General features: G+C 38.3%; 2 protein-coding genes across 3 annotated transcripts in view; one reads left to right on the top strand and one right to left on the bottom strand.

The window, feature by feature from the left end:
- The window catches only part of Pms1 (PMS1 homolog 1, mismatch repair system component), an 84194-nt gene extending 72998 nt beyond the window's left edge, over window positions 1-11196 (bottom strand). Inside the window, exons 1-2 of the mRNA XM_051190124.1 lie at window positions 11111-11196; window positions 4664-4815 (exon numbers count right to left, since the gene is read on the bottom strand). Coding sequence (XP_051046081.1) covers window positions 4664-4795 — 132 coding nt within the window. The 5' untranslated portion in view covers window positions 4796-4815; window positions 11111-11196. The remainder of the gene's footprint in view (window positions 1-4663; window positions 4816-11110) is intronic.
- A 125-nt stretch (window positions 11197-11321) lies between these two features.
- Ormdl1 (ORMDL sphingolipid biosynthesis regulator 1) lies at window positions 11322-22588 on the top strand. 2 transcript variants are annotated; one of them, XM_051190122.1, is made up of 4 exons: window positions 11322-11442; window positions 12860-13040; window positions 18375-18526; window positions 21103-22588. In XM_051190122.1, exons 2-4 carry the CDS (start codon window positions 12867-12869, stop codon window positions 21236-21238), a joined length of 462 nt encoding a protein of 153 aa, XP_051046079.1. In that variant the 5' UTR covers window positions 11322-11442; window positions 12860-12866; the 3' UTR covers window positions 21239-22588. The 2 variants fall into 2 exon arrangements, with proteins under 2 accessions (XP_051046079.1, XP_051046080.1); XM_051190123.1 differs by having other exon boundaries at window positions 11328-11438.
- The last annotated feature ends 272 nt before the right edge of the window (window positions 22589-22860 follow it).

Genomic DNA, 22860 nt, shown 5'->3' with positions numbered 1-22860 from the left:
CAATGCTAAGAGTAAAGAAATGACTAAGTGACAATATTAACTTACTTCTGTAAGAAAATTTCCATTAGCTTGTTAACGTTATTTAAAAAAAAAAAAAAAAAAAAAAATTTCTCCCAGAGACACTCAAGAACAAGATGCACATTCCAAAAGATAAAAAAAATAAAAAAAAAAGAGGAAAAGGTAAAGGCCCAGAGGAAGTTAGGATGAGATATATCTTTGCCTCCCTAGGAGTCTTAAAACAATGTCAGATATAAGGACATGGTCACTTGTACTCTAACCAGACTAATTATATGAAATACCTGAGAAAAACAGTCATTCTTTGGTTTTAATTCAATAAACTGTTTTCACATAGCAGTGGTTCTCAACCTTCCTAATGCTGTGACCCTTGTGAACCCCCAACCATAAAATTATTTTTGTTGCTAGTTCATAACTAGCATTGTGATGAATCATAATGCAAATATCTGATACACAGGATATCTGATAATTGACCCCTGTGAAAGGGTGGTTCAACCCCCAAAGAGGTCTTAACCTACAGGTTGAGAACTGCTGATTTAAAGGTACAATCGGGCAGACATTCTGCAATTGGGTTCCTTGGTATAGCGGTGGCAGCAGCAGGGGTTTCATACTTTCTGGATGTACAGCAGTGTATGTATGTACACTCTCGGGCCTCACTTACAATCTGAAATTCTAAGAGTGCAACTTAGTGCCGGGTGGTGATGGCACACACTTTTAACCCCAGCACTTGGGAGGCAGAAGCAGGCAAATTTCTGTGAATTCAAGAACAGCCTGGTCTATAGAGTGAGTTCCAGGACAGCCATGGCTGTTAACATAGAGAAACCCTGTCTCAAAAGAGTGGAGCTTAATAACAACCTAACAAAGCCCCCACTTAACCTGATGTACCCCAAACACCCTGAGAACCATGGACATAGATGAGGAACCTGAAGTCACAGACATTTGATTCCAACCTCAGACTGACCAGCTAACGAAGTAACTTAGACATGTTTGAGGAACATTGATCCTTTGTAAAATGGTCATTATAATTTTTATGAGAAGTGCTTTGGATTTATAGCTATCTGAATTTTATGTAATAAGTAAAAGTGAGATCCTTTTATCACAGAGTATCCCTGTCAGAATAATGATATCACAGTACGAGCAATAGCACAAATATCTGATAATTGGATTTTAAAAACCAGATTCTTACTTTCAGTAACATAAACTTACACTCCTAGTATATGGTAGATAACAAACAGGTGGGGGGGGGACACAAAAATATAGGGTATAACTATAAACTTGAAATTTAAAATGAGGGGGGAAATATTCAGACTAACTACAATATATCACAAGCACTGTTGATGCTTCCTAAACTTTTTTCATCCATAATTTCTTTGCATCCCATCTGTATACCATACAGATACATAAAATAGGTATACAAATCCAGTATTTAATAACAGAACTAATACCTTGTCATATGATAATTTACTAAAGATGCATACATATTTGCACACTGATGAGCTAGGTAGAGGTGCCTGCTTATCTTTTCATAATTAAATCATGGAGGAACATTTGCTATTTTAGAACAGAACATCTTCAAAGCTTTCAGGTTTGATCTGATTCTACAATTGTCAATGTTCATAACACATTTTGCATATGTGTGCTATATAAAATTGCATAAATACATTTAGGTTCTATGGTGGTTTTAATTAGAATGGTCCACATAGGCTCGGATATTTGAGTGTTTAGTTCCCAGTTGGTGGCACCTAGGTGGAAAGACTAGGAGGTGTGGTTTTGTTGGAGGAGCTGTGTCTCTTGGGGTGAGCTTCAGGTCCAGTTTCTCTCTGCTTCCAATTTGTGGATCAGCATGTAGCTCTCAGCTACTTCTCCAGAACCATGCTTGCCTACATGCCACCAAGCTTCCTATCATGATAATAACAGACTTGGTTACTTCTGAAACTGTAAGCAAGCCAAGTAAATGCTTTCAATTGCCTACATCACGGTGTCTCTTCACAGCAATGGAAAAGTAACTGAGACATAAGCTGGTACCAGGGACTGAGGTATTGCTATGACGGACCTGACCACGCTGCTTTTTAGAGATTTATGGAAAACATTAGGGCCTTGTAAAAAAAGCTGTTGAATGCTGAAAGTGGGTTTAATGGGCCATCCTAGTATAATCTTGGAAGACAGTAGTGCTGAAAGCAATCTAGATTATACAGGCCTAGCTCAAGAAGTTTCAGAAGTGAATATTAGCAACTAGGCTAGAGACTCAGTTATTGCCATATTTTAGCAAAGAATGTAGATTTTTTTTTTTTTTTTTTTTTTTTTACCCTTGTCCCAAGCTGCTTCAATCTAAACTGAAGAGATTTGGATTTATGTCCTTAGTAGAGGAGGCTTCAAGACAGCCTAGGATGACTGCCATGTGGTTATTAGTGAACACTGATAGGCAGATTTTCACTGTAAAGGAGCAAGTACAGAGCAAAAAGAAATACAAACACATTTTGACCATCAAAATAACACAAGGGAATATAATATCATGTTGGAGCATAGGACTGTGCTGAAAGATATTGGGGGGGGGGGGGTGGACATGGCCTCAGGGTAAGACCTCACCCAGCTTAATCCTGCAAACTGTTGGCAAAGGAATTGAAGGAAAGCTATGCAACAAAGAAAACCATCAACAAATCAAACTTTCTGCAAATGTTATCCAAGGGGCTGTGCAATCTTTTCCCTTGGTCTGCATTGTGTTGAAGACTCCAAGATGTTGAAGATGCCAGAACTTTGACATGTCTACTGAGAGTAGAAACAGAGAGAGAGAGAGAGAGAGAGAGAGAGAGAGAGAGAAGTATGTTTCAGACAACAGAGCTGGAGGAGTGGGAGATCTGAAGGGCCATCTACCATCTACGTACGCCCTTTGATACTGGCCACAGAGCTGTAGGATTTGGACTGTGCCTGCTGGGTTTCCTCATTATACACTCTCCCTACCTTTTTGAGTGCTCCTGTTTAATCTGTACCATTGTATGTTGCAAGTATATAATTTGATTTTGATTTTACAGGAGGTTACAGTTAAAGAGACTTCCTTGTATCTCAGAAGAAACTTTGGACTTTTAAGGTATTGAGACTGTGAAAGACTATGGTGACTTTGGGAGTTGAGTAAATGTATCTTGCATTATGATATAGCTACAAACTTCTGGAGATCCGTGATGGCTATTCTCGGTTGTCAACTTGCCTATATTTGGATGAACTATAATCCAGAAATGGAGGGAACACTTGTGACCCAGATCTTGAGGCAAGGGGACAACAAGCCTTTGATCTGGATTTAAGTGGGGAAGACGCACACCTTTAATCTTGGCCACACCTGTAGGAAGCCTATATAAAGACAATGGAAGGAAGGGTGTGTTTGTTCTTCGCCCAATTGTCCTCACCTTGTCAGCACAGCTATCCCTTCACTGGTATTGGAGTCTACTTCTTCGGAATTCCAGCATTTACAGAAGGCCAGTTGAAACACCTAGCCTTGTGGGCCGGAGCAACTACTGAATTCTTGGACTTTCCATTCACAGCTAGCCATTGTTGGACTGCAGTCTATAAGTCATCTCAATAAATTCCTCTGTGTGTGTGTGTGTGTGTGCACGCGCGCGCGTGAATTCATGTACCGAGAGAGAGAGAGAGAGAGAGAGAGAGAGAGAGAGAGAGAGAGAGAGAGAGAAACAAGAGATTTATTCTATAATGTCTGTGACTCTAGATAACCCTGACTAACCCAGGACCAGAGAATGGAATGTGGTGGTTTGACAGGATCGACCCTCACAGGTTCACATATTTGAATGCTTACGTTGGAGGAGGTATATTTCAGAGAGTGGCCTTTGCTACCATTCCCAATTAGTGTTCTCTGCTTCCTGCTTGAGGGTATGGATGTAGGCTCTCAGCTACTGTTCCAGTACCATGCCTGCCTGCTGCCTTTCTCTCATGATGGTTATGGACTCAGCCTCTGAAACTATAAACCTACCAAAAGTCCCCTTGTTTATGGAGTCACTTCACAGCAATAGATTAGTACCTAAGATAGGACCATTTCAGAGATTGTTAGAAAGGCTACGCTAATCCCAACCCAAAATTCATGTAATCATTAACCAAAACAGCAAATAACAAAACCTAACACAATATAGTAATTTGCAAAACAAAAAAAAAAAAAAAAAAAAAAAAAAAAAGATTTACATGCTGAGGAATGATGGTAGGAAAATATTTAAAGTTTTTGTTTTCATAATTGGATGCACATGTATCTGTAAGAGTAGAAAGCTTAGCATGTACACTAGGAATAATTCACAACATACAACAGTCTGAATTCACAGTGAGGTGTTACAGGCATATTCTGGCAGCAGGCACACTGCAAAGTGTACAGTATGTGTTCTGAAACTGGATTTAAGTCATATAAATAACCAAGGACACATATTAAAAGAAAACAGTCATTCAACTGAGTGTCTGGGTAAAAGACCCTCATCTAGCACAAGTTTTCTTTTGTGATTTCTTTTACTTTTACTATAATCTTAGTTTAAATTACAGTCTACTGTTTAAAATGTATTTCAAATGTCCAATGTCTGGGAAAGAAAAGAAAGCACCAATTTAAGGAAAATCTGTCAGGCCCATCATGCTTCACAGGCTTTTGTTTCACAGGGACACTCACCAGTTTAACATCAATGCTGGTGGCTCCAGCATCCAAGGAGTTTTCAATGAGCTCTTTTACAACACTGACCACTGACGTGATGATCTGAGAACTGGAGAGGAGGCGAACTGTCGCTGCAGGCAACTGTTTCATCCTCACTCTTAGCAGAGTAGCTAGAACAGAATCACAAGGTGTAAAATAGGAATTATTAACACTCGTGACTTACAGAGCAGACTATAACAATAGATGACACCATAAGAGCTCACCTGTGTCGATCCATGATGGAAGCAAGGCTTGATTGTTAGCTTACACAGTATAGATAATTAGTTTCTTACTTAGAAGCACATTTTGTAAGATTACTGAGGTATGCAAGAGGAAACTAAGTTCATTCAGTTATTAAAACACAGGATCAGGACTTTAATACAGGAAGTCCTGAAATATATGTTATTAGTTAACCTCTCACAAGTGCACAACAACCCAAACAGCTCTAAAAAAAAAAAGTCTGGGAGAAGACTTCAGGTAAGATATAAGACTGGAAGCTCTCTCTCCATGTGACTGGTGAAGTAAAAATACTAGAGTAAGAAAAAAAAAAAAAAAAAATAGACCAGACATGGAAGGAGCTGGAGGAAGAAAAGTAAAGGAGGAAGTGGTGAAAAAAGAATAAGGTCATTTGTTTTGAACAACAACAACAAAAAATAATAAAATATAAATATTTAAGTAAAGATTTAAATGATTAAGAGAAGACAAACTTTATCTGCAAAGAGAGAAAGAAGTGTTTTGGGAATTCACACAGGTAAAGACAGAGCAGCTTACCAAGTGCAGAGGAAAAGATGGGCAACATTGAGAAGTAATCCCAGACAGCAGCAGCAATATAGTATTGAACACAGCAGGGGAGTGGGAGGCAGAAGACCCATCTAACCCAGATTCTCCTCCTGAAATGGATTAGGTTTGAGCCAACAAGAGAGAGCTACTTACCAAGACTCTCCATGATTCCTGGGAGGGTTACAAAACCGAGAGATGCACAAATCACAACACAGAAACATAACAGAAAGAAAAGCAAAATGACCCTCCAAAAGACCATTCTGAAAGGTCTTGGGTTTGAGGTTCACAGGAAACCCTGAGATAGACTGTCCTTTTGGGTAAGAGATTTATTCATAGAATTAACACTATGGAAAGACAACATGGCAGACATGCTTACAAAAAAAAGTTCAGACTCACAAGGCACAAGGGGTCCTTTCTTATAACACTGCTTAGACAAATCATTGAAATTAAAAAAAAAAAAAAAAATCACCTAAGAAACTTGATAGTTAAACTCTACCACACATCTAATGGTTAATTGTTGTACTCTAACAGAGTAGGCATTCTCAGAAGCCCATGGAAAGTTTGCCAAAACAGACAAAACTGTTGGCTACAAACTGAGATTTAAAGAATCAAATAACTTGCTGTCTTATTAGACAACAATGGAAGAAGATGAGGAATTAACAGCAACTAAAGCTAAAAACACTATAAAGGTACTTGGAAACTGAATGGCACATTCCAGAATGACCAGAAAGCACAGAGGAATATTTTTGATTTTCTAGAATCAAATGAAAACAAGTTACTAGAACCTCTGGGATATAACTAGAACAATTTTCAAAAGGAAGTTTAGGGCTCTGAGTTAAAAATTACAAAAGCATTAAAAAAGCAGGGAGCTCTCAAGTAACTAACAAACAATGCACCCCAATGTTTAAAAAAACGGGAACAAACCAAACCCAAAGGTAGCAGAGAGCAAAACAATAAAGACCAGGGCAGCAGCTGCTAAGCAGTGGCAAAAGAGCAAGTGCAAAGTCAAAGAGTTGTTAATTCAGAGAAGTTAAGCAAGACTGACAAAGCCCTAGCCAAACCAAAACCAAGAGAAGATAATAACCAATAAAGCTAGAAATGAAAAAGGTCACGTGACAGAGAGTCCATCCAGTGAAGTCCAGAGTATTATTAGGTTATACTTTGAAAGCTTACTGCGGTGGTTAAATAAGAATGTCCCCCATAGTCTCAACCATTTGAATACTAGTTCCCCAGTTGGTGATTTCGAGGCTACTCTAGCCCTCATCTAACTTCGATGCAAATTACAGTCTTTGTGTTTTCCTTTTTATGCTGCACCCCTGAGTTTAGGCACCAAGAGGCAGGCACAAGCCCACTCTTTATGGCACAAGTCATCAATAAAAAGGACTGAAATTGTTCATCGGCTTAATCAGAGTGGTTGTCAGTAACTACCTCACATGGATCATTTCACCACCACATGGGTGCTGGGAACTGAACCCAGGTCCTCTGCCAGAGCAGTATATGCTCTTAACCTCTGAGCTGTACCTCCATCCCGGAGAAGGGGAAGGAGGTAAAATGGAAGAGGGAAATAGAATACGTATGTCATGAAAGCAAAAGCATATGTTGACTTTCCCTCCATCTGCCCCCCCCCACAAAAAAAAAAAAAGGTCAAGGAGTAATTAGAAAGATTCATTTGTATACATGACTTTCTGACAATGAATCACAAAAGGGTCAGAACCTCAAGCTTGTTCAGAGGCCACTGCAACTGGACACACAAAGTACCGCAAGGACCTCTGTCTTACAAGTGCTCAACCTTAGGCCCCTCCCCCTAGCAGTCATAGCACCCTGTTTATTAAGGTCTGATGAACTCATCTCATTTGTGTCTTTACAAACTTCCCTTGGCCTCAACTCTGCAAATATGCATCATTCATCTTAGGAGATGTTTTTAGGTAATAAAAAGGGATAAAAACAGAATGACTGAGTGACTGGGCATGACTACTTCTCAAAAGTTAGATAGAAACTTTTACTTCAAATGTATCTCCTTAAATGTCCTGGTCCAAAGTCATTACATCAGATCACCGATTCACTGAAGGCAGTGGAGTCATGGAGATGTCATGAAAGACAACCATTTGGCTGTCAATAATCGAAGAATGGTAAGAACTGCTGAAATGAATGTAATATGTGATATGCCTGGCTGGCAATGACCACATGATGCTGGCACCTTGGGTTGTGGATAATGATTTAGTCATGTGACTCAGCTTCACTGGTATACCATTAGTCATGCAAATATCTTGAAGCTCCATAATTCCTTTTTAGTTCATCGAGTTCTTTTGGACTGGCTATCAAGACTCTAGAACCACTTTTAATACAAATTAGTCAGACCGGAGACAAGTCAAATAACTACCTTCTGTGTTATTAGACCTAAAACATGTCTCTAACCATGCTGTGAAAAAAAAAAAAAAAAATCTCTGTGTAGGCATTAAAGGCCTTTCATATGATGAACCAACACGTAGCTCTTTGTTCATGGCAGAAAAAAAACCAACAAAAATCCCCAAAAGTTAAAATGAAAATTCTACTACTTATAAGACACAGGGGGACTTTTGCTGTTATTGGTATGTAGCCCTGCCAGCTTGGAATTCATGGAGCAGATCAGGCTAGCCTCAAAAATGCAGAGAGATTCTCCTATTTGTACCTCCTGAGTACATATGTACATATGACAAGGAAGGGCTGTATATCTGCCTTTATTCATGCCTAACATCAGAAAATATTTTAGGATGATAGGATTAGCTTGACAAAATGTAACTTCTCTAGAATGTTAAGTTTTGGTTTTGTTCTTGGTGGGGTGAGGGGAGGGCAAAAAACTCTGAAAAAAAAAAAAAAAAAAAAAAAACTCTAAGTAATTCCATGAGACTAACTACATGTTCCTATGATGAAATGAACCCACCAAATTTAGTTTTATACAATATGATAATACAAAGTGTGAAACCCAAAGGTGAACTTGTGGTTTTCTCAGGCCGAGTAAAGCCAGCTGTCATGTAAAGAGCTAGTAACTATGCAGCAAGGGGGAACAGGCATTGTAGCAATTACACAGGACTTTGGTGATGAACTAGAAAGAGGCTAACCTCCTGGGTTCTTAAAATTCTCAACTATTTTTGCTACACATAACGAAGGCAGGGCTGATTGACATGGCAGAAAAACAGACCATAGGCCAAAACTCAGGTCTTAAGATCCTCTGCAAAAACAAGTTATCACATATGAAATTGGAGATAATGCCTTATTGGCTTGTTGTTCAAAAATCAAATTAAAAAGCACATATAAAAACAGGCATGATGGAAGTACAGTAGAGGATAGCCGAGGATGGGGATGCCATGGTGGGTGTAATACACATTACTTTGTGTACTAGCAGAGAAGAAAGGCAATAGGCTCAGTAGCATATGCATAGCTCTAACCCTAAGCACTGGAAGACTGAGGGAGATTTAGCCAAGGCTCAACAGCAAGAACCTACTGGGGGAGTAAAATGCCGTATAAATGGTGAAGGCTGAAAAATGCAATTATTATTATTTTTGGTACTTAGGATTGAACCCAGGGTCTCACTAAGCTGCCCAGGCTAGTCTTGAACTCACTTTATAGTATAGGCAGGACCTGAACTTGCCTTTCTCCTACCTCAACCTACCAAGTAGTGGGAATCTTAAGCCTTGCCATCAGGACAGATTGCTAAGGACAGTATACCTCCTGGCCTCCACACCATCACCAGCACCGTGTACTTCCTACCAACTTCTTTCTGAAGTCTAGGGCATGATTTATCAGGATAAATTTTATCCAATCGCAGAATCTCTCTTTCTTTAATTCCTGTTTGGTAATAAAATTCAAACACAACATAAGAACTTCATAGGCTCTTTTATGATCCTCAACACACCCCCACTCCTCTATTACACACAGAATTGAAAAGCCTGACAATGTACACAAAATCACAACCTTTCTAAGACAGGTGCATATTATGCATGTCCAAGAAAGCACATGAAACACTTCAGCAATGCTGTAGGGATCCCACCTGCGCACTACAGTCTTCTCTCTGTCCTTCCTGACTTTGTCAGAACTGTACTCTTCCAAGAACTTCTGGTCAGCCTGTTAGTATTTCCCCTCTGAATGACTTCAATGACCACCTAATTACTATCTGGACTTCAACATTTACAAGTTGTTTCTATAATTTAAATATTTTCACTACCCTACTTTAATTTTTTGGAAGATTTTTCATTTGCTAAGCACGTTAAGTCTAAATTCCCTGCTACCCTCTTTCTAACGTCATCTCACTTTCCAAATGTGCTCTAAACTGGCCATACTACACAGTGCAGCTCCCTTAATCTTAATGTGGCAGCATTCTGGGTCCCATGACTGTGTTGATATTTTGTTTATGATCCAACAAATAAAGCTTGCCTGAAGGTCAGAGTGCAAAGCTAGCCCCACTAGTCAGCCATAGAAGCTAGGCAGTGGTGGCAAACACCTTTAATCCCAGCAGCCACACAAATTAGCCATAGAGGCCCTTTAATCCCATCACTAGGGAGGAATATTAGGAGGAAACAGAGCTCAGAGTCTGAGTCTGCATTCAATCTTGAGGATTCCTAGAGACAGCATGGCCCTTTGGTCTGAGCCTTGGTAGAGCTAAGAACTCTCTAGTGGCTGGCTGGCTGCTTTGCTTCTCTGATCTTTCAGCTTTCCCCCCTAATATCTGACTCTGGGTTTTTATTATTAGAACTCCTGCTACACATGACCCCTTCTTTCTGATATGTGGGGTCAGTTTCTATGGTTCTTTAATCCAATCCCCTTACCTTTAGCTACGGACAGATTGGGCATTCCTTCCTTGATTTGAATTCAAACCCATAAAAGACTATTTTATTTATTTGGCCATTCCTCCTGGCTCAGACCCCTTGGAGGACAGAGACTTGATGTTAACAACATATTCTGGAATGTGTCATGTTCAGGGATATGCACTAAAGACCTCTTTTGAAAAGCAGAAGGGTGATGCCGGGTTTACTTGTCACTGAACTGAAACCTGCAGTGTCAGAAAAGATTTCATGTCTACTGGAGATGAACAGTCCAGCAAGTATGTTATAAGAAAGTCAGTTAAGAGAAACTGTGTACAACACATTTTAAACCCAACCCAACTGTTCCACAGAACCAAAATACTAGACACTACACATAAGTGCAAGCATTCTGCCAACTTCAAAATGTTTTCGAGTTACTTTTGAAGTAAATATCACAATCCTTTATAAATACAAGTCACCAAAGCAAAGGAAATGTAATTTCAAAGATAATTCAGTAGGAAAATGGATTAATCAAAACGTTTCCTCTGTTTCCTTAGAGAGATGAACTTCAGGTATTCTCATTTATTCAGGTTGTACTTAACTACACGTGACTTTCATCGTGGATAAACACAAATCGATAGATTTTGTGACAATACACAGCACTACACACTCTCTACCAAGACAAAACTTTCAGTTGTTGCACCCCAAAGGTGAGAGTGAGTGGTGAGCTCTCACTACACCTAGCATCCCCGAGGACTTGATACGCGCGCGCGGGCGCGCGCGAGCCCCTCAGGTCCACCCCTGGCCCCGGGAGGCGGCTCCAGACTCCCGGAACATCACCGGGAGTGCTCGATCTCCGTGACAGTACCTTGTAGCTCGCTGGAGGTAAGGCATTCACCACCCACCGCGGCGAGCTTCAGCCAACGCGGAGCAGCAGGGCCTCCTTAAGTAGGAAGCCCGCACAATCGCAGCGCGCTTGCGTTAGGGGGACGCCGGAGCTCGCGCGCCTCTTAGGCCCGCCCTCCGCGGGAAGTGAGATTGGCGCGTTTGGCAGCCAATCGACTGCTGTGAGAGCCTGTTTGGCAGGCTTCCGGAAGCGGCGCCGCGGAGCACTGGCGCTCTGGCGTGAGGACGTACTACCGCTGTCGCTGTCGCCGGGCTGGTCCTGCGACGTGCGGGGCCGCCGGGAGCTGGCGGTAGGTAAGCTCGAAGCCTCTGAGAGTTGCGGGGCGGCCCGCGGCAGAGCGAACTTCCTTTACGCCCCCGGCTCGCGCTGCGCAGGCCAGCTGCTCTTCGCGGTCATCGCGGGTCTGCGACAGGGGCAGTGGGAGCTGGCGATGGCTGTGCGCGGGCGGGGAAGGCCCGGCCCGGGTAGGAAATTCTTTGTCTGCCGCACACCTGCTGGGAAAGGTTTTCTAGGCTGGCCGACGAGACTATTTGGGGCTTTTTTTTTTTTTTTTTTCCTTACATTATATGGGGTGTTAGAAGTGTTAACATTTTTAAATGCATCATAGACACTAGCTTTTTATAGAAGCAAAATTTCCGCATGACTTTCCCATAGTGTTACTTTCACCATTGCCTATCCGTAGATCCCGAGAAGGCGAAAAAACACACTCCAGAAACACTTGCCTAGCAGGGTGAAATTCCCTTTCTAAAAATTCTGCCATAGAAGGGTTAAGTGTACTTTGAAGTGAGAGTTGAAATGTTCTTCTATTGTCTTTCTCAGACAGTACCCACTTCAGTTTGTGACAAACTAAACTCTTAGACCCCAGTAAATTGACAATTTGAATCTCTAACCATACAAAGTTTTCACATTGCATCCACAACATGTTACTTAAGGAGGCACCTAGCCCTACAGTAGTGGCTTACACTTTTAACCCCACCATTTGGGAGACTAAAGCAGGAGTATACCTGTGAGTCTGATCTTGGTTTTTTGTTTTTGTTTTTAAAGCTTTTGAACCCTATGGTTAAAATGTTTCATCACTTTTTAGTATCTGGCCTCCTGGGCAGGAGGCTCTTTGCCACCTTTTAAAAGTAAATGGAACACTAATAAAAGGGAACAAAAACAAGAGGATGACCTGAAAATAGAAAATATGCTAGACTGCCAGGGAAAGAAAGGCAGAAGGGGAATAAGAGGGATTGACCTTGAACATGGTATAGGCATGTATGGATATACCACAATGGAACCTGCTAACTTGCACAATTAAAAACTAGTATTAGTTTATCCTGTTTATATATTTTGCTCCTGTCTTTCAATCTTTTTTGCAAAAGAATTTTCAAATAGGGCCTTGATATGTGGCCCAGTCTGACCTCAACTTTTGGAAGTCCTGAGTGCTGGGATTACAAGAGTGTACCAACATACTTGGATCAACTTTGAGTTTTCTTTCCCATTACTCATTTAGTAAGACTGATAGGCTAGAAAACAAGCTTTAGAAAAAGAAACTGTACACCTAAGTTTTGTCTACCTGATGGTAGAGTCAGCCAGTGAGGTTCCTCCTTGCTTATGTCAGCAACTGTACACAGCATGCTTTGAAGATGTGTGTTCCTCATCAGAATGAGGAATTGTGGGTATTTAGATTTCCAGTTATGGCACTGTTGATTTGTTTCTTTCCTACAGAGCAAACATGAATGTTGGAGTTGCCCACAGTGAGGTAAACCCCAATACTCGTGTAATGAACAGCCGTGGTATGTGGCTGACATATGCTTTGGGAGTTGGCTTGCTTCATATTGTATTACTCAGCATCCCCTTCTTCAGTGTTTCTGTTGCATGGACCTTAACGAACATAATACATAATCTGGTAAGATTTCGGTCTCATTTTAAACATACGAAACTCTAAGGTTCCGTGTTTGGTGGGCAGGGGAGGGGTTAAGGGAGAGAAGCAATAAAACGCTATTAAATGAGTTCAGATCTTCAGTTTTGAAAGATGAAAAGTGTTATAGAGATAAATAACTGGTGTGTTCATTACAACATGAAGGTATTTAATACCTTGTAAATAAAGCTTATAATTTAGTGGTGTTTGGAAGGTACCTTGCTCTTCAGTCCTGGGAGTTGAATACAAGGCCCTGTGCATGCCAGACAAGCTCTACTGATCTGTACCTCCAAGCCCAACACTGTAGGGATTTTTTCTAACAGCTCTATATTCTTCACTATAAAAGTCCTATTTAGCTAGACAGTGGTTGCACATACCTTTAATCCCAGCACTTGGGAGACAGGCAAGTGAATATGAGTTGAAGGCCATCCTGGTCTATAGAGCTACTTCCAGGATTGCTAGAGCTGTTGTACAGATAAACCCTGTCTCAAAATTAAAATAAGGAAAAAAAAAAAAAAGGATATACATATTGGTACTAGTATTGCAAAGATAAATGTGTAATTCAGTGGCTTGAGATAATATGAATTAGTTCTGAAGAATTTTTCGGTCACACTTTAGTATTAGGCCTTTTTCTAAGACTTTCCTTCCCATTGTTTGCCATTTTAATAAAATTACAACATTTATAATTTGGCTTATTTGTTGATTCACTAGAATACTTGGATATTAATTGTTTTATGTTCAATTGAAGTCTAATAAAATCTTTGGTTTGAATCCTTGCAAAGTCTTTTGAAATTGCTTAAGTATAACTTCTTTATTCAATATAAACATTTTAAACTTAAGCACATTCAGCATCTTATGGTACATTTAATGTTTGTTGTTGGTTTTCACATTCCTGTATTAGCTGTATGCATTAGCATTAAAAGTTATTACAGACTTCATTGACTACTGAGCATATGTATCCTTGGAAATTTTTGTTAAGGGAAAACACTGTAACAATAGCTTTTCTTAACTTTTAATACTAATATAGAATAGAAAGGGAAAGATGCAGATAGTATAGAACTTTAACTCAATCCAAATTGACTGTGTACTTGTTAGAACAGAAGAAAAGTAGAGAAAAATAGATTTGTTTGGTTTTTGTTTTTGGTTGTTTTTTGTTGTTGTTTTGTTTGTTTGTTTTGGTTTGGTTTGGTTTGGTTTTGGTTTTTCAAGACAGGGTTTCTCTGTATTGCTTTGGAGACTGTCCTGGAACTAGCTCTGTAGTCTAGGCTGGCCTCAAGCTCACAGAGATCTGCCAGTCTCTGCCTCCCAAGTGCTGGGACTAAAGGGGTGCACCACCAACGCCCCGGTGATAAATAGGTTTTAATATGTTATAGTTAATTTATGTATAGATTAGTTGAAGTTGGTGGTCAGGATAATGTGCTTGTGGAAGTAAATATCATTTAAGTGATAGACTCTGGTAGAGCATTGCTATTGTATTTCTCTGTTGGAGAGATAGACTCACCCATCGAAGTGGCACACGCCTTTAATCCTAGCATTAGTAGAGCAGAGGCAGGTGGATCTCTATGAGCCTAGTTACATATCAAATTCCAAGACAGACCATGTAGATGGGAGAGATAGACTCTCATCATGTTGCCTAAGATGGCTTTGAATTCTTGACTCAAATAATCTTCCCAAGTAATTACCAAGAAAGTGGGACTAAAGGTGCATACCATCATACATGGTGAATAGTTTTTAAATAGTGATTTCTAGAAATACTAGACATTGGTCATCTTTTAATTAGAATTCTTATTTTGGCTTCTGTAGGATCACTTTGTCCGTGGTATACTTCTGGTTGTCTTCTCTATTCTTGTAGAGCCTTTTTTATCTGTCCTTTAATATTGGTAGTTTCATGTGGTCCTTTTTTAAAAATCTTTTTTTATGTTCTATAGTCTGTCTAGATCATTCCACCTACTTGTACCTTCCAGTTTCTGTATTCAGATCACCTTGTATCTAAAAGCAAGCACATAAACAGAGCCCATCATAGCCTCAACTTAACCCTCAGCACATACAGTCTGCTCCTCTTCCTCTGCCTTCCCTCCGGAGTTCATCTAAAGGCTTTACTGCCTGCTAACCGCTGAACTTCAAAGGTAAAGCAATGTAATGTCACCCTGATCTTTTCATAAGCAAATTAGACTCTAGTAATAGCCACTCCAAGTTAGGTGGAAGCCTGAAATGCCCCGTTCAAGTAGGAGATATGGTCACTTTTGCTTTATGTAATTGGTTTTTCTTGGGTAAGCCCTGTATACTAGTTTTTTTACTTGGCTATAGCCTCATTTTTTTTAAATCAGATGATTATTATAATAATGTTCCTTTTCATATGCCTCTTTTCTACACTCCTCTATTCAGACTTGACCCAGAAACATTTTTAAATGTGTATCTACAAAAGGCCTGTTTGTAAGTCCTTCAAGGATGAGTCTTTGTGTTTATGGTAAAGTCCCAAGCTCTCTGTGGCATAATTAATGATTGAGTACCGAGACAGAAAGTCAATCCCTGTTCCCTTAGTCTCTAAATTAATTACAGTCTATCTTTCACAGTTTGGAAAAAAGCGTATTGCTGTTTTTTGTTTGTTTGATTTGATTTGATTTGATTTGCCCTGGCTTCAGTTTTTCTCTTCCCTTTCCTCATTCTGCCTGAATGATTCCTGTTGAGCAAAACTACTCAGATTTTACCTCCTACAGGAATCTGTAGCAGCACCCTCTGCATTCTATTATATATTCATCATAGTTCTATAATTAGGAGTTTAATCTCTTATATTTATGGTTGTGGGCCTAGCCTTTAACGGCTGAGCTATCCCTCCAGCCCTAGGAGTTTAATATCAATTGTTCCTTTACTTTGGTTTTTTGAGACTCTCACTCTGTTCCCAGGCTGACCTTGAACTCTTGGCATTCATCATGTTTCAATTTTCCAAGTGCTGGGATTTCAGGAGTTAGCTGCCACATCTGGCTTCTTTATATTTTAATTTCTGCAATCTCTGATGGTGTGTGTGCGTGCATGCGTGTGTGTTTATGTGTGTGTGTTCATTGAATAAACAGTATTTGAATATATTATAGATGGCATTCCCATCTCTCTTGTTTTTAGGTCGATTGACTAGTGGGCACAATAAAGGAAATCATGTTTCTCTTTTATTGTTAGTAGAAAGCATGTTTCTTATTTATTGTTAGTTCACCACACTAAAAACCTAAATTTAACCAGCCATAACTCTAGCAATTACATGACTGCAATTTAAGGTTGCCTTTGCAAATAGCTTACATTTCAGCCGATTAGAAGTATGAACTATGGATGCTTTTATGCATGTGGAAATGGAGCTAATCACTGTAGTGTGAAACCCTGCACTGCTTTTCAGGCCCCACAGTGATAATCTTTTATTTGGTACCACAGTTCATTCTTTTGGTTTTTTTAAGATGTATTTTATTTGCATGTATGTGTCTGTATGTTCATACATACATTCAGATACCTGTGGAGGCCAGAAAAGAGTATCAGATCCCTTGAACCTGCAGTTACAGGCAATTGTGAGCCTAGAAGCAACTTCAGACCTCTTCGAGAGCAACAAGTCCTCCTAACTGCTGAGCCTTTCCTCTTGCCTGCAGTTTAGTCTTTAAGATTGTGATACTTCCCAGATTATCAGTCTAGCTGTACAATGAACGAGCATTCTCTGTGACTTGGTAACTATTAAGTGCTAGTATCCCAGATATGTATGTTATTTTCCTATATGGATAATGATCATTAATGTTTTGTAAAAAAAAAAGTTACTGAAAGTGAGCATACTAAGAGAAAAAAAATTGAATCACTGAGGATGGTACGCGTGTGGGCATGTATTGCTGGGAATTGTTCCGTGACCTTATGCATGCTCCCCAAACACCATCACAGAACTAAATATATGCAAGTGTGCAGACTTACTTACTTACTTACTTTATTTATTTAATTTTGCATTGAAAAGAGTAAACTTTTGAGTATCATGTTTTAAACACAAATGAGTGCAATGTAGTTTGAAGAAAATGTCAAAAAGATTGTTTTTTCCTATATTCTAACAGATAATGTGTAATGGAGTTCTTTTTTTTTCTTACAAAACAGTAAGAGTAAAATAACCTCTTTTATTATATTCAAGATAAAACTACATCCACATACATTAAAGTAAAACAAGCTTATATTGTCTATTAACAAGTGCAAAGGGCTATAGAAAATTTTTACATTTCATGAGTTTTCATCCCATTTTCTCAGTTTGTCTCTGATTATCTTGATTTAGTTTTCTTGAAATAATAGCATTTTACAGTTTACTTCTAGTTCCAGCTTTATGAAAAACATTCCTTTCTGGTTTTTAGTTTTGGGTGCTTGGCTAGAGATACATGTTGCTCAGTATGTTAAGTACTCTGGAATGTGCATTCTTTCTTCAATTGCTTAGGTGTTGTTACATAATTTTTTTCTGTCCATTTTATCATTTTATTACACATTTTAAAAGGTTTTTCTAATTGATATACAAAAAATGGGTTTCATTTTGACATCTTGTAGCATGTGAATACTGAAGCCTCGTTCATATTGTTCCCACCATGTGCCCTACCAACCATCCCATTTCTCTCCCAAAACCCCCTCTGCTTTCATGTTTCTAAATCTGTACCCTCATATGAAAGAAAATACGCACATTTTGTCATTTTCCCCACCCCCTTCTGGTAGCCCTCTTTCATCCCTTCTTCCCTCTCAACCCTTCCTCTTCCCTCATACCTTTCCCACTGCCTTCATGTTCTACATATGTGTATATAGTGAGAGCTAGCGTCTGCATGTCAGACAATAGACCATATTTTATCTTCCTCTCATTACCCTTCTTAACCCTGGCCTTTTACAATTTATATTGTTCTTGTCAGTTAGATGCACCTCTCTTCTCTCTCTTTCTCATTTGTTCATTCATTAGTAGTAAATAAAACTCTTGTAGTGTACAGATACCACATTTTCTCTATCCATTACTCTGTTGATGAACATTTAGGCTTGTTCCTTTATTGTTGTGAACAGGGCAATAATAAACATAGGTGTAGTGTATGCTAACATTCATTTGTTTTAGGTAAAAATGTTACTTTTAAGTCCCCTTGTATTGGTTTTCATCAAATAATAGTTACATACCCCAGAAAGCTTTATACTACATAGATACTGACTGTAAATTTTCACTATTTTATGCAAACCTAACTTGTCGTTAATTTAAATTATGTACTTGGTTACCAACAGCTTAGAGCCATCATAATGCATACTTGTAAGGGTAAACTCTGTGTTTGATACTCTCTGTTGCTTGCTTTTCAGGGGATGTATGTGTTTTTACATGCAGTGAAAGGAACGCCTTTTGAAACTCCTGATCAGGGTAGAGCAAGGCTTCTAACCCACTGGGAACAGCTTGACTATGGAGTACAGTTTACATCATCTCGGAAGTTTTTCACCATTTCTCCAATAATTCTGTAAGTGGTAGAAAAGTTAAGATATCATGGATTGAATAGGAGAAAAGTTTTATCAAATTTAATTGAATTTTAAAAGTGTTTCATTAAGAATTTTTATCAGTAAGTAGTTTTTTTGTGCTTTTTATCAAACTAATTCTAAATGAAATACTATTTCCCTTTTTCTTGTCTCTATGTAGGGGTAATTGAGAAGTAGAAATACATATTTTTCTCTTTTAAGAGTTCATAAGTACATAGGTTGCTTTGAATACAATACTCAGTGTCTTGTACCTCATAGCTATGTGTCACATGTATCTTAGTTTTAACATTATCACATACAGCTTCATACATAATGCTACAGAATCAATGCAGTCTGGAGTAAGGGGAAAGATTTTTGTAAGACAGGTAAGTTTTGGATAGTTGTTTTCATAAATGAGGATATTTTCAAGAAAGGATCATGAAGCAATAGACTTTTTCCCCTTCATATTTATCAGATTTTATGAAAATGAGTTTGTTATATCCCATGTAAAATTAAACTCAAATGGAAAATCTTTTATATTTTAACAAAAGTAAATGCAATAGCAAGATGTCCTTAATATAGGTTTGGGCTGTATTTGTCTTAAGGTATTTGGCCTTGCACATGCTAGACAGACATTATGACTAGAATGCTTATCTGGCCCTTGTGGACTTTGTTTTAGCCATTTTCTTAAAACCTTCAGGCTCTGCATCTGTAAAACATAGAAGATTGCAGTATAATATACATAAAAATGTTTGACATATGTCAAATTTCCAATTAGATATAATAAAAAGTCAGTTAAGATATACTTATATGCAGTCTTCCCAGTTCTCAAAATATAATTTTAACCCACAGTTATGATTTTAAACATTCTGTTTAAATTGCTTGCATAACTGAAGAAATATCATTCAGGCTATCTGTATGGTATTGATTGTTTCCTGTTTCCTTGCATGGCACAGACCCAGTGCGCCCTATAGTTTATATCAGTTATATCACCAGCCCTGATCATTTTCACAAGTACTTTCATACTTGCTTTAATTTGTCAGGTAGGTGTGACAAGCTGTTACCACAAATTTTTGGATAAAGAAACAAACTCAAGCCAGCTAGAGTAACACATCCTTCATCCCAGCACTATGGAGGCAAATGGGTTCAAGGACAGCCTGGTCTATATATCAAGGTCTAGACCAGCTAGAGCTACTTAGATCCCATCTCAAAAGAAAGAAAACAAAAATAGACTCATATCTATTACATTACATTAGATTGTGTGGCTCTTTTGAATCAAGAGCCTGGATTAAGCGGAAACCTCTTTCTACTTCTACTACAGGTTTCTTCCTAATATATTTTTTATGCTCATTCTACCTGGAATTACATTATCTCAGTGTCATCTAGGTTACTTTAAGAGTAGGGCAATTTTCATAATTCCATACACAATGTTACTAAGTTTCATTTAAACAAAGTGTGATAAGGCAAAAACATGCCAAGATATATCTTTTCCTTCTGCCAGATTACAAATTAAACTGGCATTAGCAACAAGTTAGTTGGTTTACTGAATACCATGGATAATTACTTAATACAGTTGGTTTACTGAATACAATGCTTCAAGTATATGAAAGCATGAAGAAAGTTTGCAGCAAAAAATTAAGTAGTGGCTGTAAAGATTATACCAGTTAAACACTGGCTACTCTTTCAGAGGACCTGGGTTCAATTCCCAAAACCGTCATGGCAGGTCACAGCTGTCTGTAATTTCATTTTCGGGATGAGATCTCCTGTCGTCTTTTGTTCTCTGCAGGCACCAGGCATGCATGTGATATCCAGACATACATGCAAGTAAACCATTCACACACATTAAATAGTTTTTTAAATTTTTTTTTCCAGTTGTGGAATGTGGTTTATGCAGAAGATTATAGGATTTCTCACGCTAGAAAGCTCTAAAAAAAGACGTATACATTCTTCTGACAGATGTTTTTACTAGTGGAGGTAGCAGTTCTTTTCTAACCACAGTATACAAAACATCTCCCTATATGAGAATAATAATAAAGTTAGAGGAAAAGATTTTTCTGTGTCCCTGTAATAGCAAAACAGATGTTATTTCCAACTGCACCTTTCAGGTTTCCAGTTAGACTGGTTATAGACTGATAAGATAAAGCAAGATGATGACATCAGAAGGGCAACTGAATGTTTCTTTCAAAGATACTGATTTATGCATGTGTGAAAAGGCTAGTTTCCAAAGCTCTGTACCAGTTTTTTGTGACCTTTGGGTAAGCCACAGAATACCTTGAGAATATAGCAGGGGCTTAAACCCAGGTCTTCTGTTTAGAAATACACTGAATACAGATCTACATTTGAAATCTCATAGGCATATGAAACCTATTTGAAGGCTATTTGTTTTCAGGGATGCTAAGCAGCATCGTGCTTCTGTGTACATTGCAGAAATTAAGATGTACACCTCATTTTTTAAATTCCAAATCAAAATGTTTTATTTATTTTAGTATCAAAATGATTTTATTTCTAGGCATTGTGTTTTTCAATTGTAGGTAATTTCATTTTGGGATGCTATGTGTATTTTAACTTTTTATCTCTGCAGATACTTTCTGGCAAGTTTCTATACGAAGTATGATCCAACTCACTTCATCCTAAACACAACTTCTCTCCTGAGTGTACTTATTCCCAAAATGCCACAGCTCCATGGTGTTCGGATCTTTGGAATTAATAAGTATTGAAATGTTTCTGCAACTGAACAAAACTCTTAGAGCTACTACATTTCCAGTAAGGAAAAAGTAGGTAGTGAACTGCACTGCTTCAGTGATAATGTGAAATAAGAGGTATTTACATTGGAGGGCCAAGTTGGTCCTTCATAGGCTGTCTTCAAGTGCAGAACTCCACTAAGGGATGCCTCTGTCTAATGTGCTTGGTATATTTCTGAGAGAGGCTCTGTAGGCAGGCTGGGCAGGCCCAGCTTAGAAGTGATGGCAGTACAATGAGGGTACAGTAACTAAATCCAAGGAAATGAGGGATTTGTAAGAAAGTAGGACCAGCTTATAGTGAGTGGGCATTATGTTAGGGAAGGAAAACTCTAATCATTCATTCATAGTCAGTTAAGCAGACTTCTATAAAGCAGAATCATCTTGTATACAAGTTCTTAATTACTGTACACATTCCACTTTATATGACATACACCCTCTTATTTTATACAAACCCCTTCAACCTTATACGTGTACTTTCTTGGTTTTTCTGACTAAGTGTTGTGTGTTGATAAATGAGGTCATGTTTGCTTTTATTACAAAGTTTGTGAAGGTTCACCTTCATGACTCACTCTGATAGAAGATAGGCAGGTATCTTACAGTCAGGGTTCTGAGTCAGCATTCTCATTTTGGAACAAAGTGGGTTTTACTGCTTTTCCAGAAGCAAAGCTGCTAAACCAATTAAGAGAATAACTTATTTCAAGTAGTTTAGGTTTGGGGTAGCTTAAAGTAATTGTTTATTTGGTTGTACAAGTTAGTAAAGTCTGTCATTGTTCAGAAAACAAAATGCAGAATGGAGTCAGCTGCTTTGAACAGAAATGCTTCTCCAACAGCAGAACTGAAGCAATAGATTGTCTGTTAGCAAGTCTGGAATAAAAGATAACATTGTCTGCTTGTAGTTTCCAGCTGCTGATCCCCACAGTTTGCTAATTAATGTGTCCTTTAAATGTGTGAGTCTTAGTGTAGACAATCTGAAATGGTACCTATATCCACAGCAACAACTATATTGGATTCTTGTGAAATGGGGAAGCTTCCTATAATTGCTAGCATTAATTGTATGAAATTACTACTGTGAGAAATATATTTCTAAAATGTTATAAGATAAAGCCGAAAAACTCAGTAACATAAGATTGAAAACAGTTGTAGACCAACTTATAAATCAATTTGTAGCAATAAGCAGACTTAGAGGTAGTGATCATTGTTTCATATTTCAAAAGTACTGAGTTTAAAAATCAGTTGTACGATGCTGCCTTTGTATGTTTGTCTTCTCTTGTGTCTTTTTAAATAACTGGTAATTGATGCTTTAATAAAAAGTTTTTCTTGGTGTAAGATTATTCTACAAGTTTCCAAGACAGTCATAAAAAATATGTTGACACTTTTCAGATTTATTTTTTAAGTAACTGAATTTGTAAAATTTACTAAAAAAAAAAAAGTTCTTCTATTTAACTTTATTTTTAAAAGCTTATATTTTTATACATATTTTTTTTAAAATTGCCTCCTGCTTTCTGTGCTTTCTACTTTAATGCTTTAAAAATATTTACCCATAGTTATGTGGAGACTGCATGTGGTTCTGCTGTGTTAGTGATGCAGAGTCTATGAAC

Source organism: Phodopus roborovskii, unplaced genomic scaffold, assembly GCF_943737965.1.
Source record: "Phodopus roborovskii unplaced genomic scaffold, PHOROB, whole genome shotgun sequence".
NCBI lineage: Eukaryota > Metazoa > Chordata > Mammalia > Rodentia > Cricetidae > Phodopus > Phodopus roborovskii.
The sequence above is the reverse complement of the archived record's forward strand: the minus strand, read 5'-3'. Positions and strand labels throughout refer to the sequence as shown.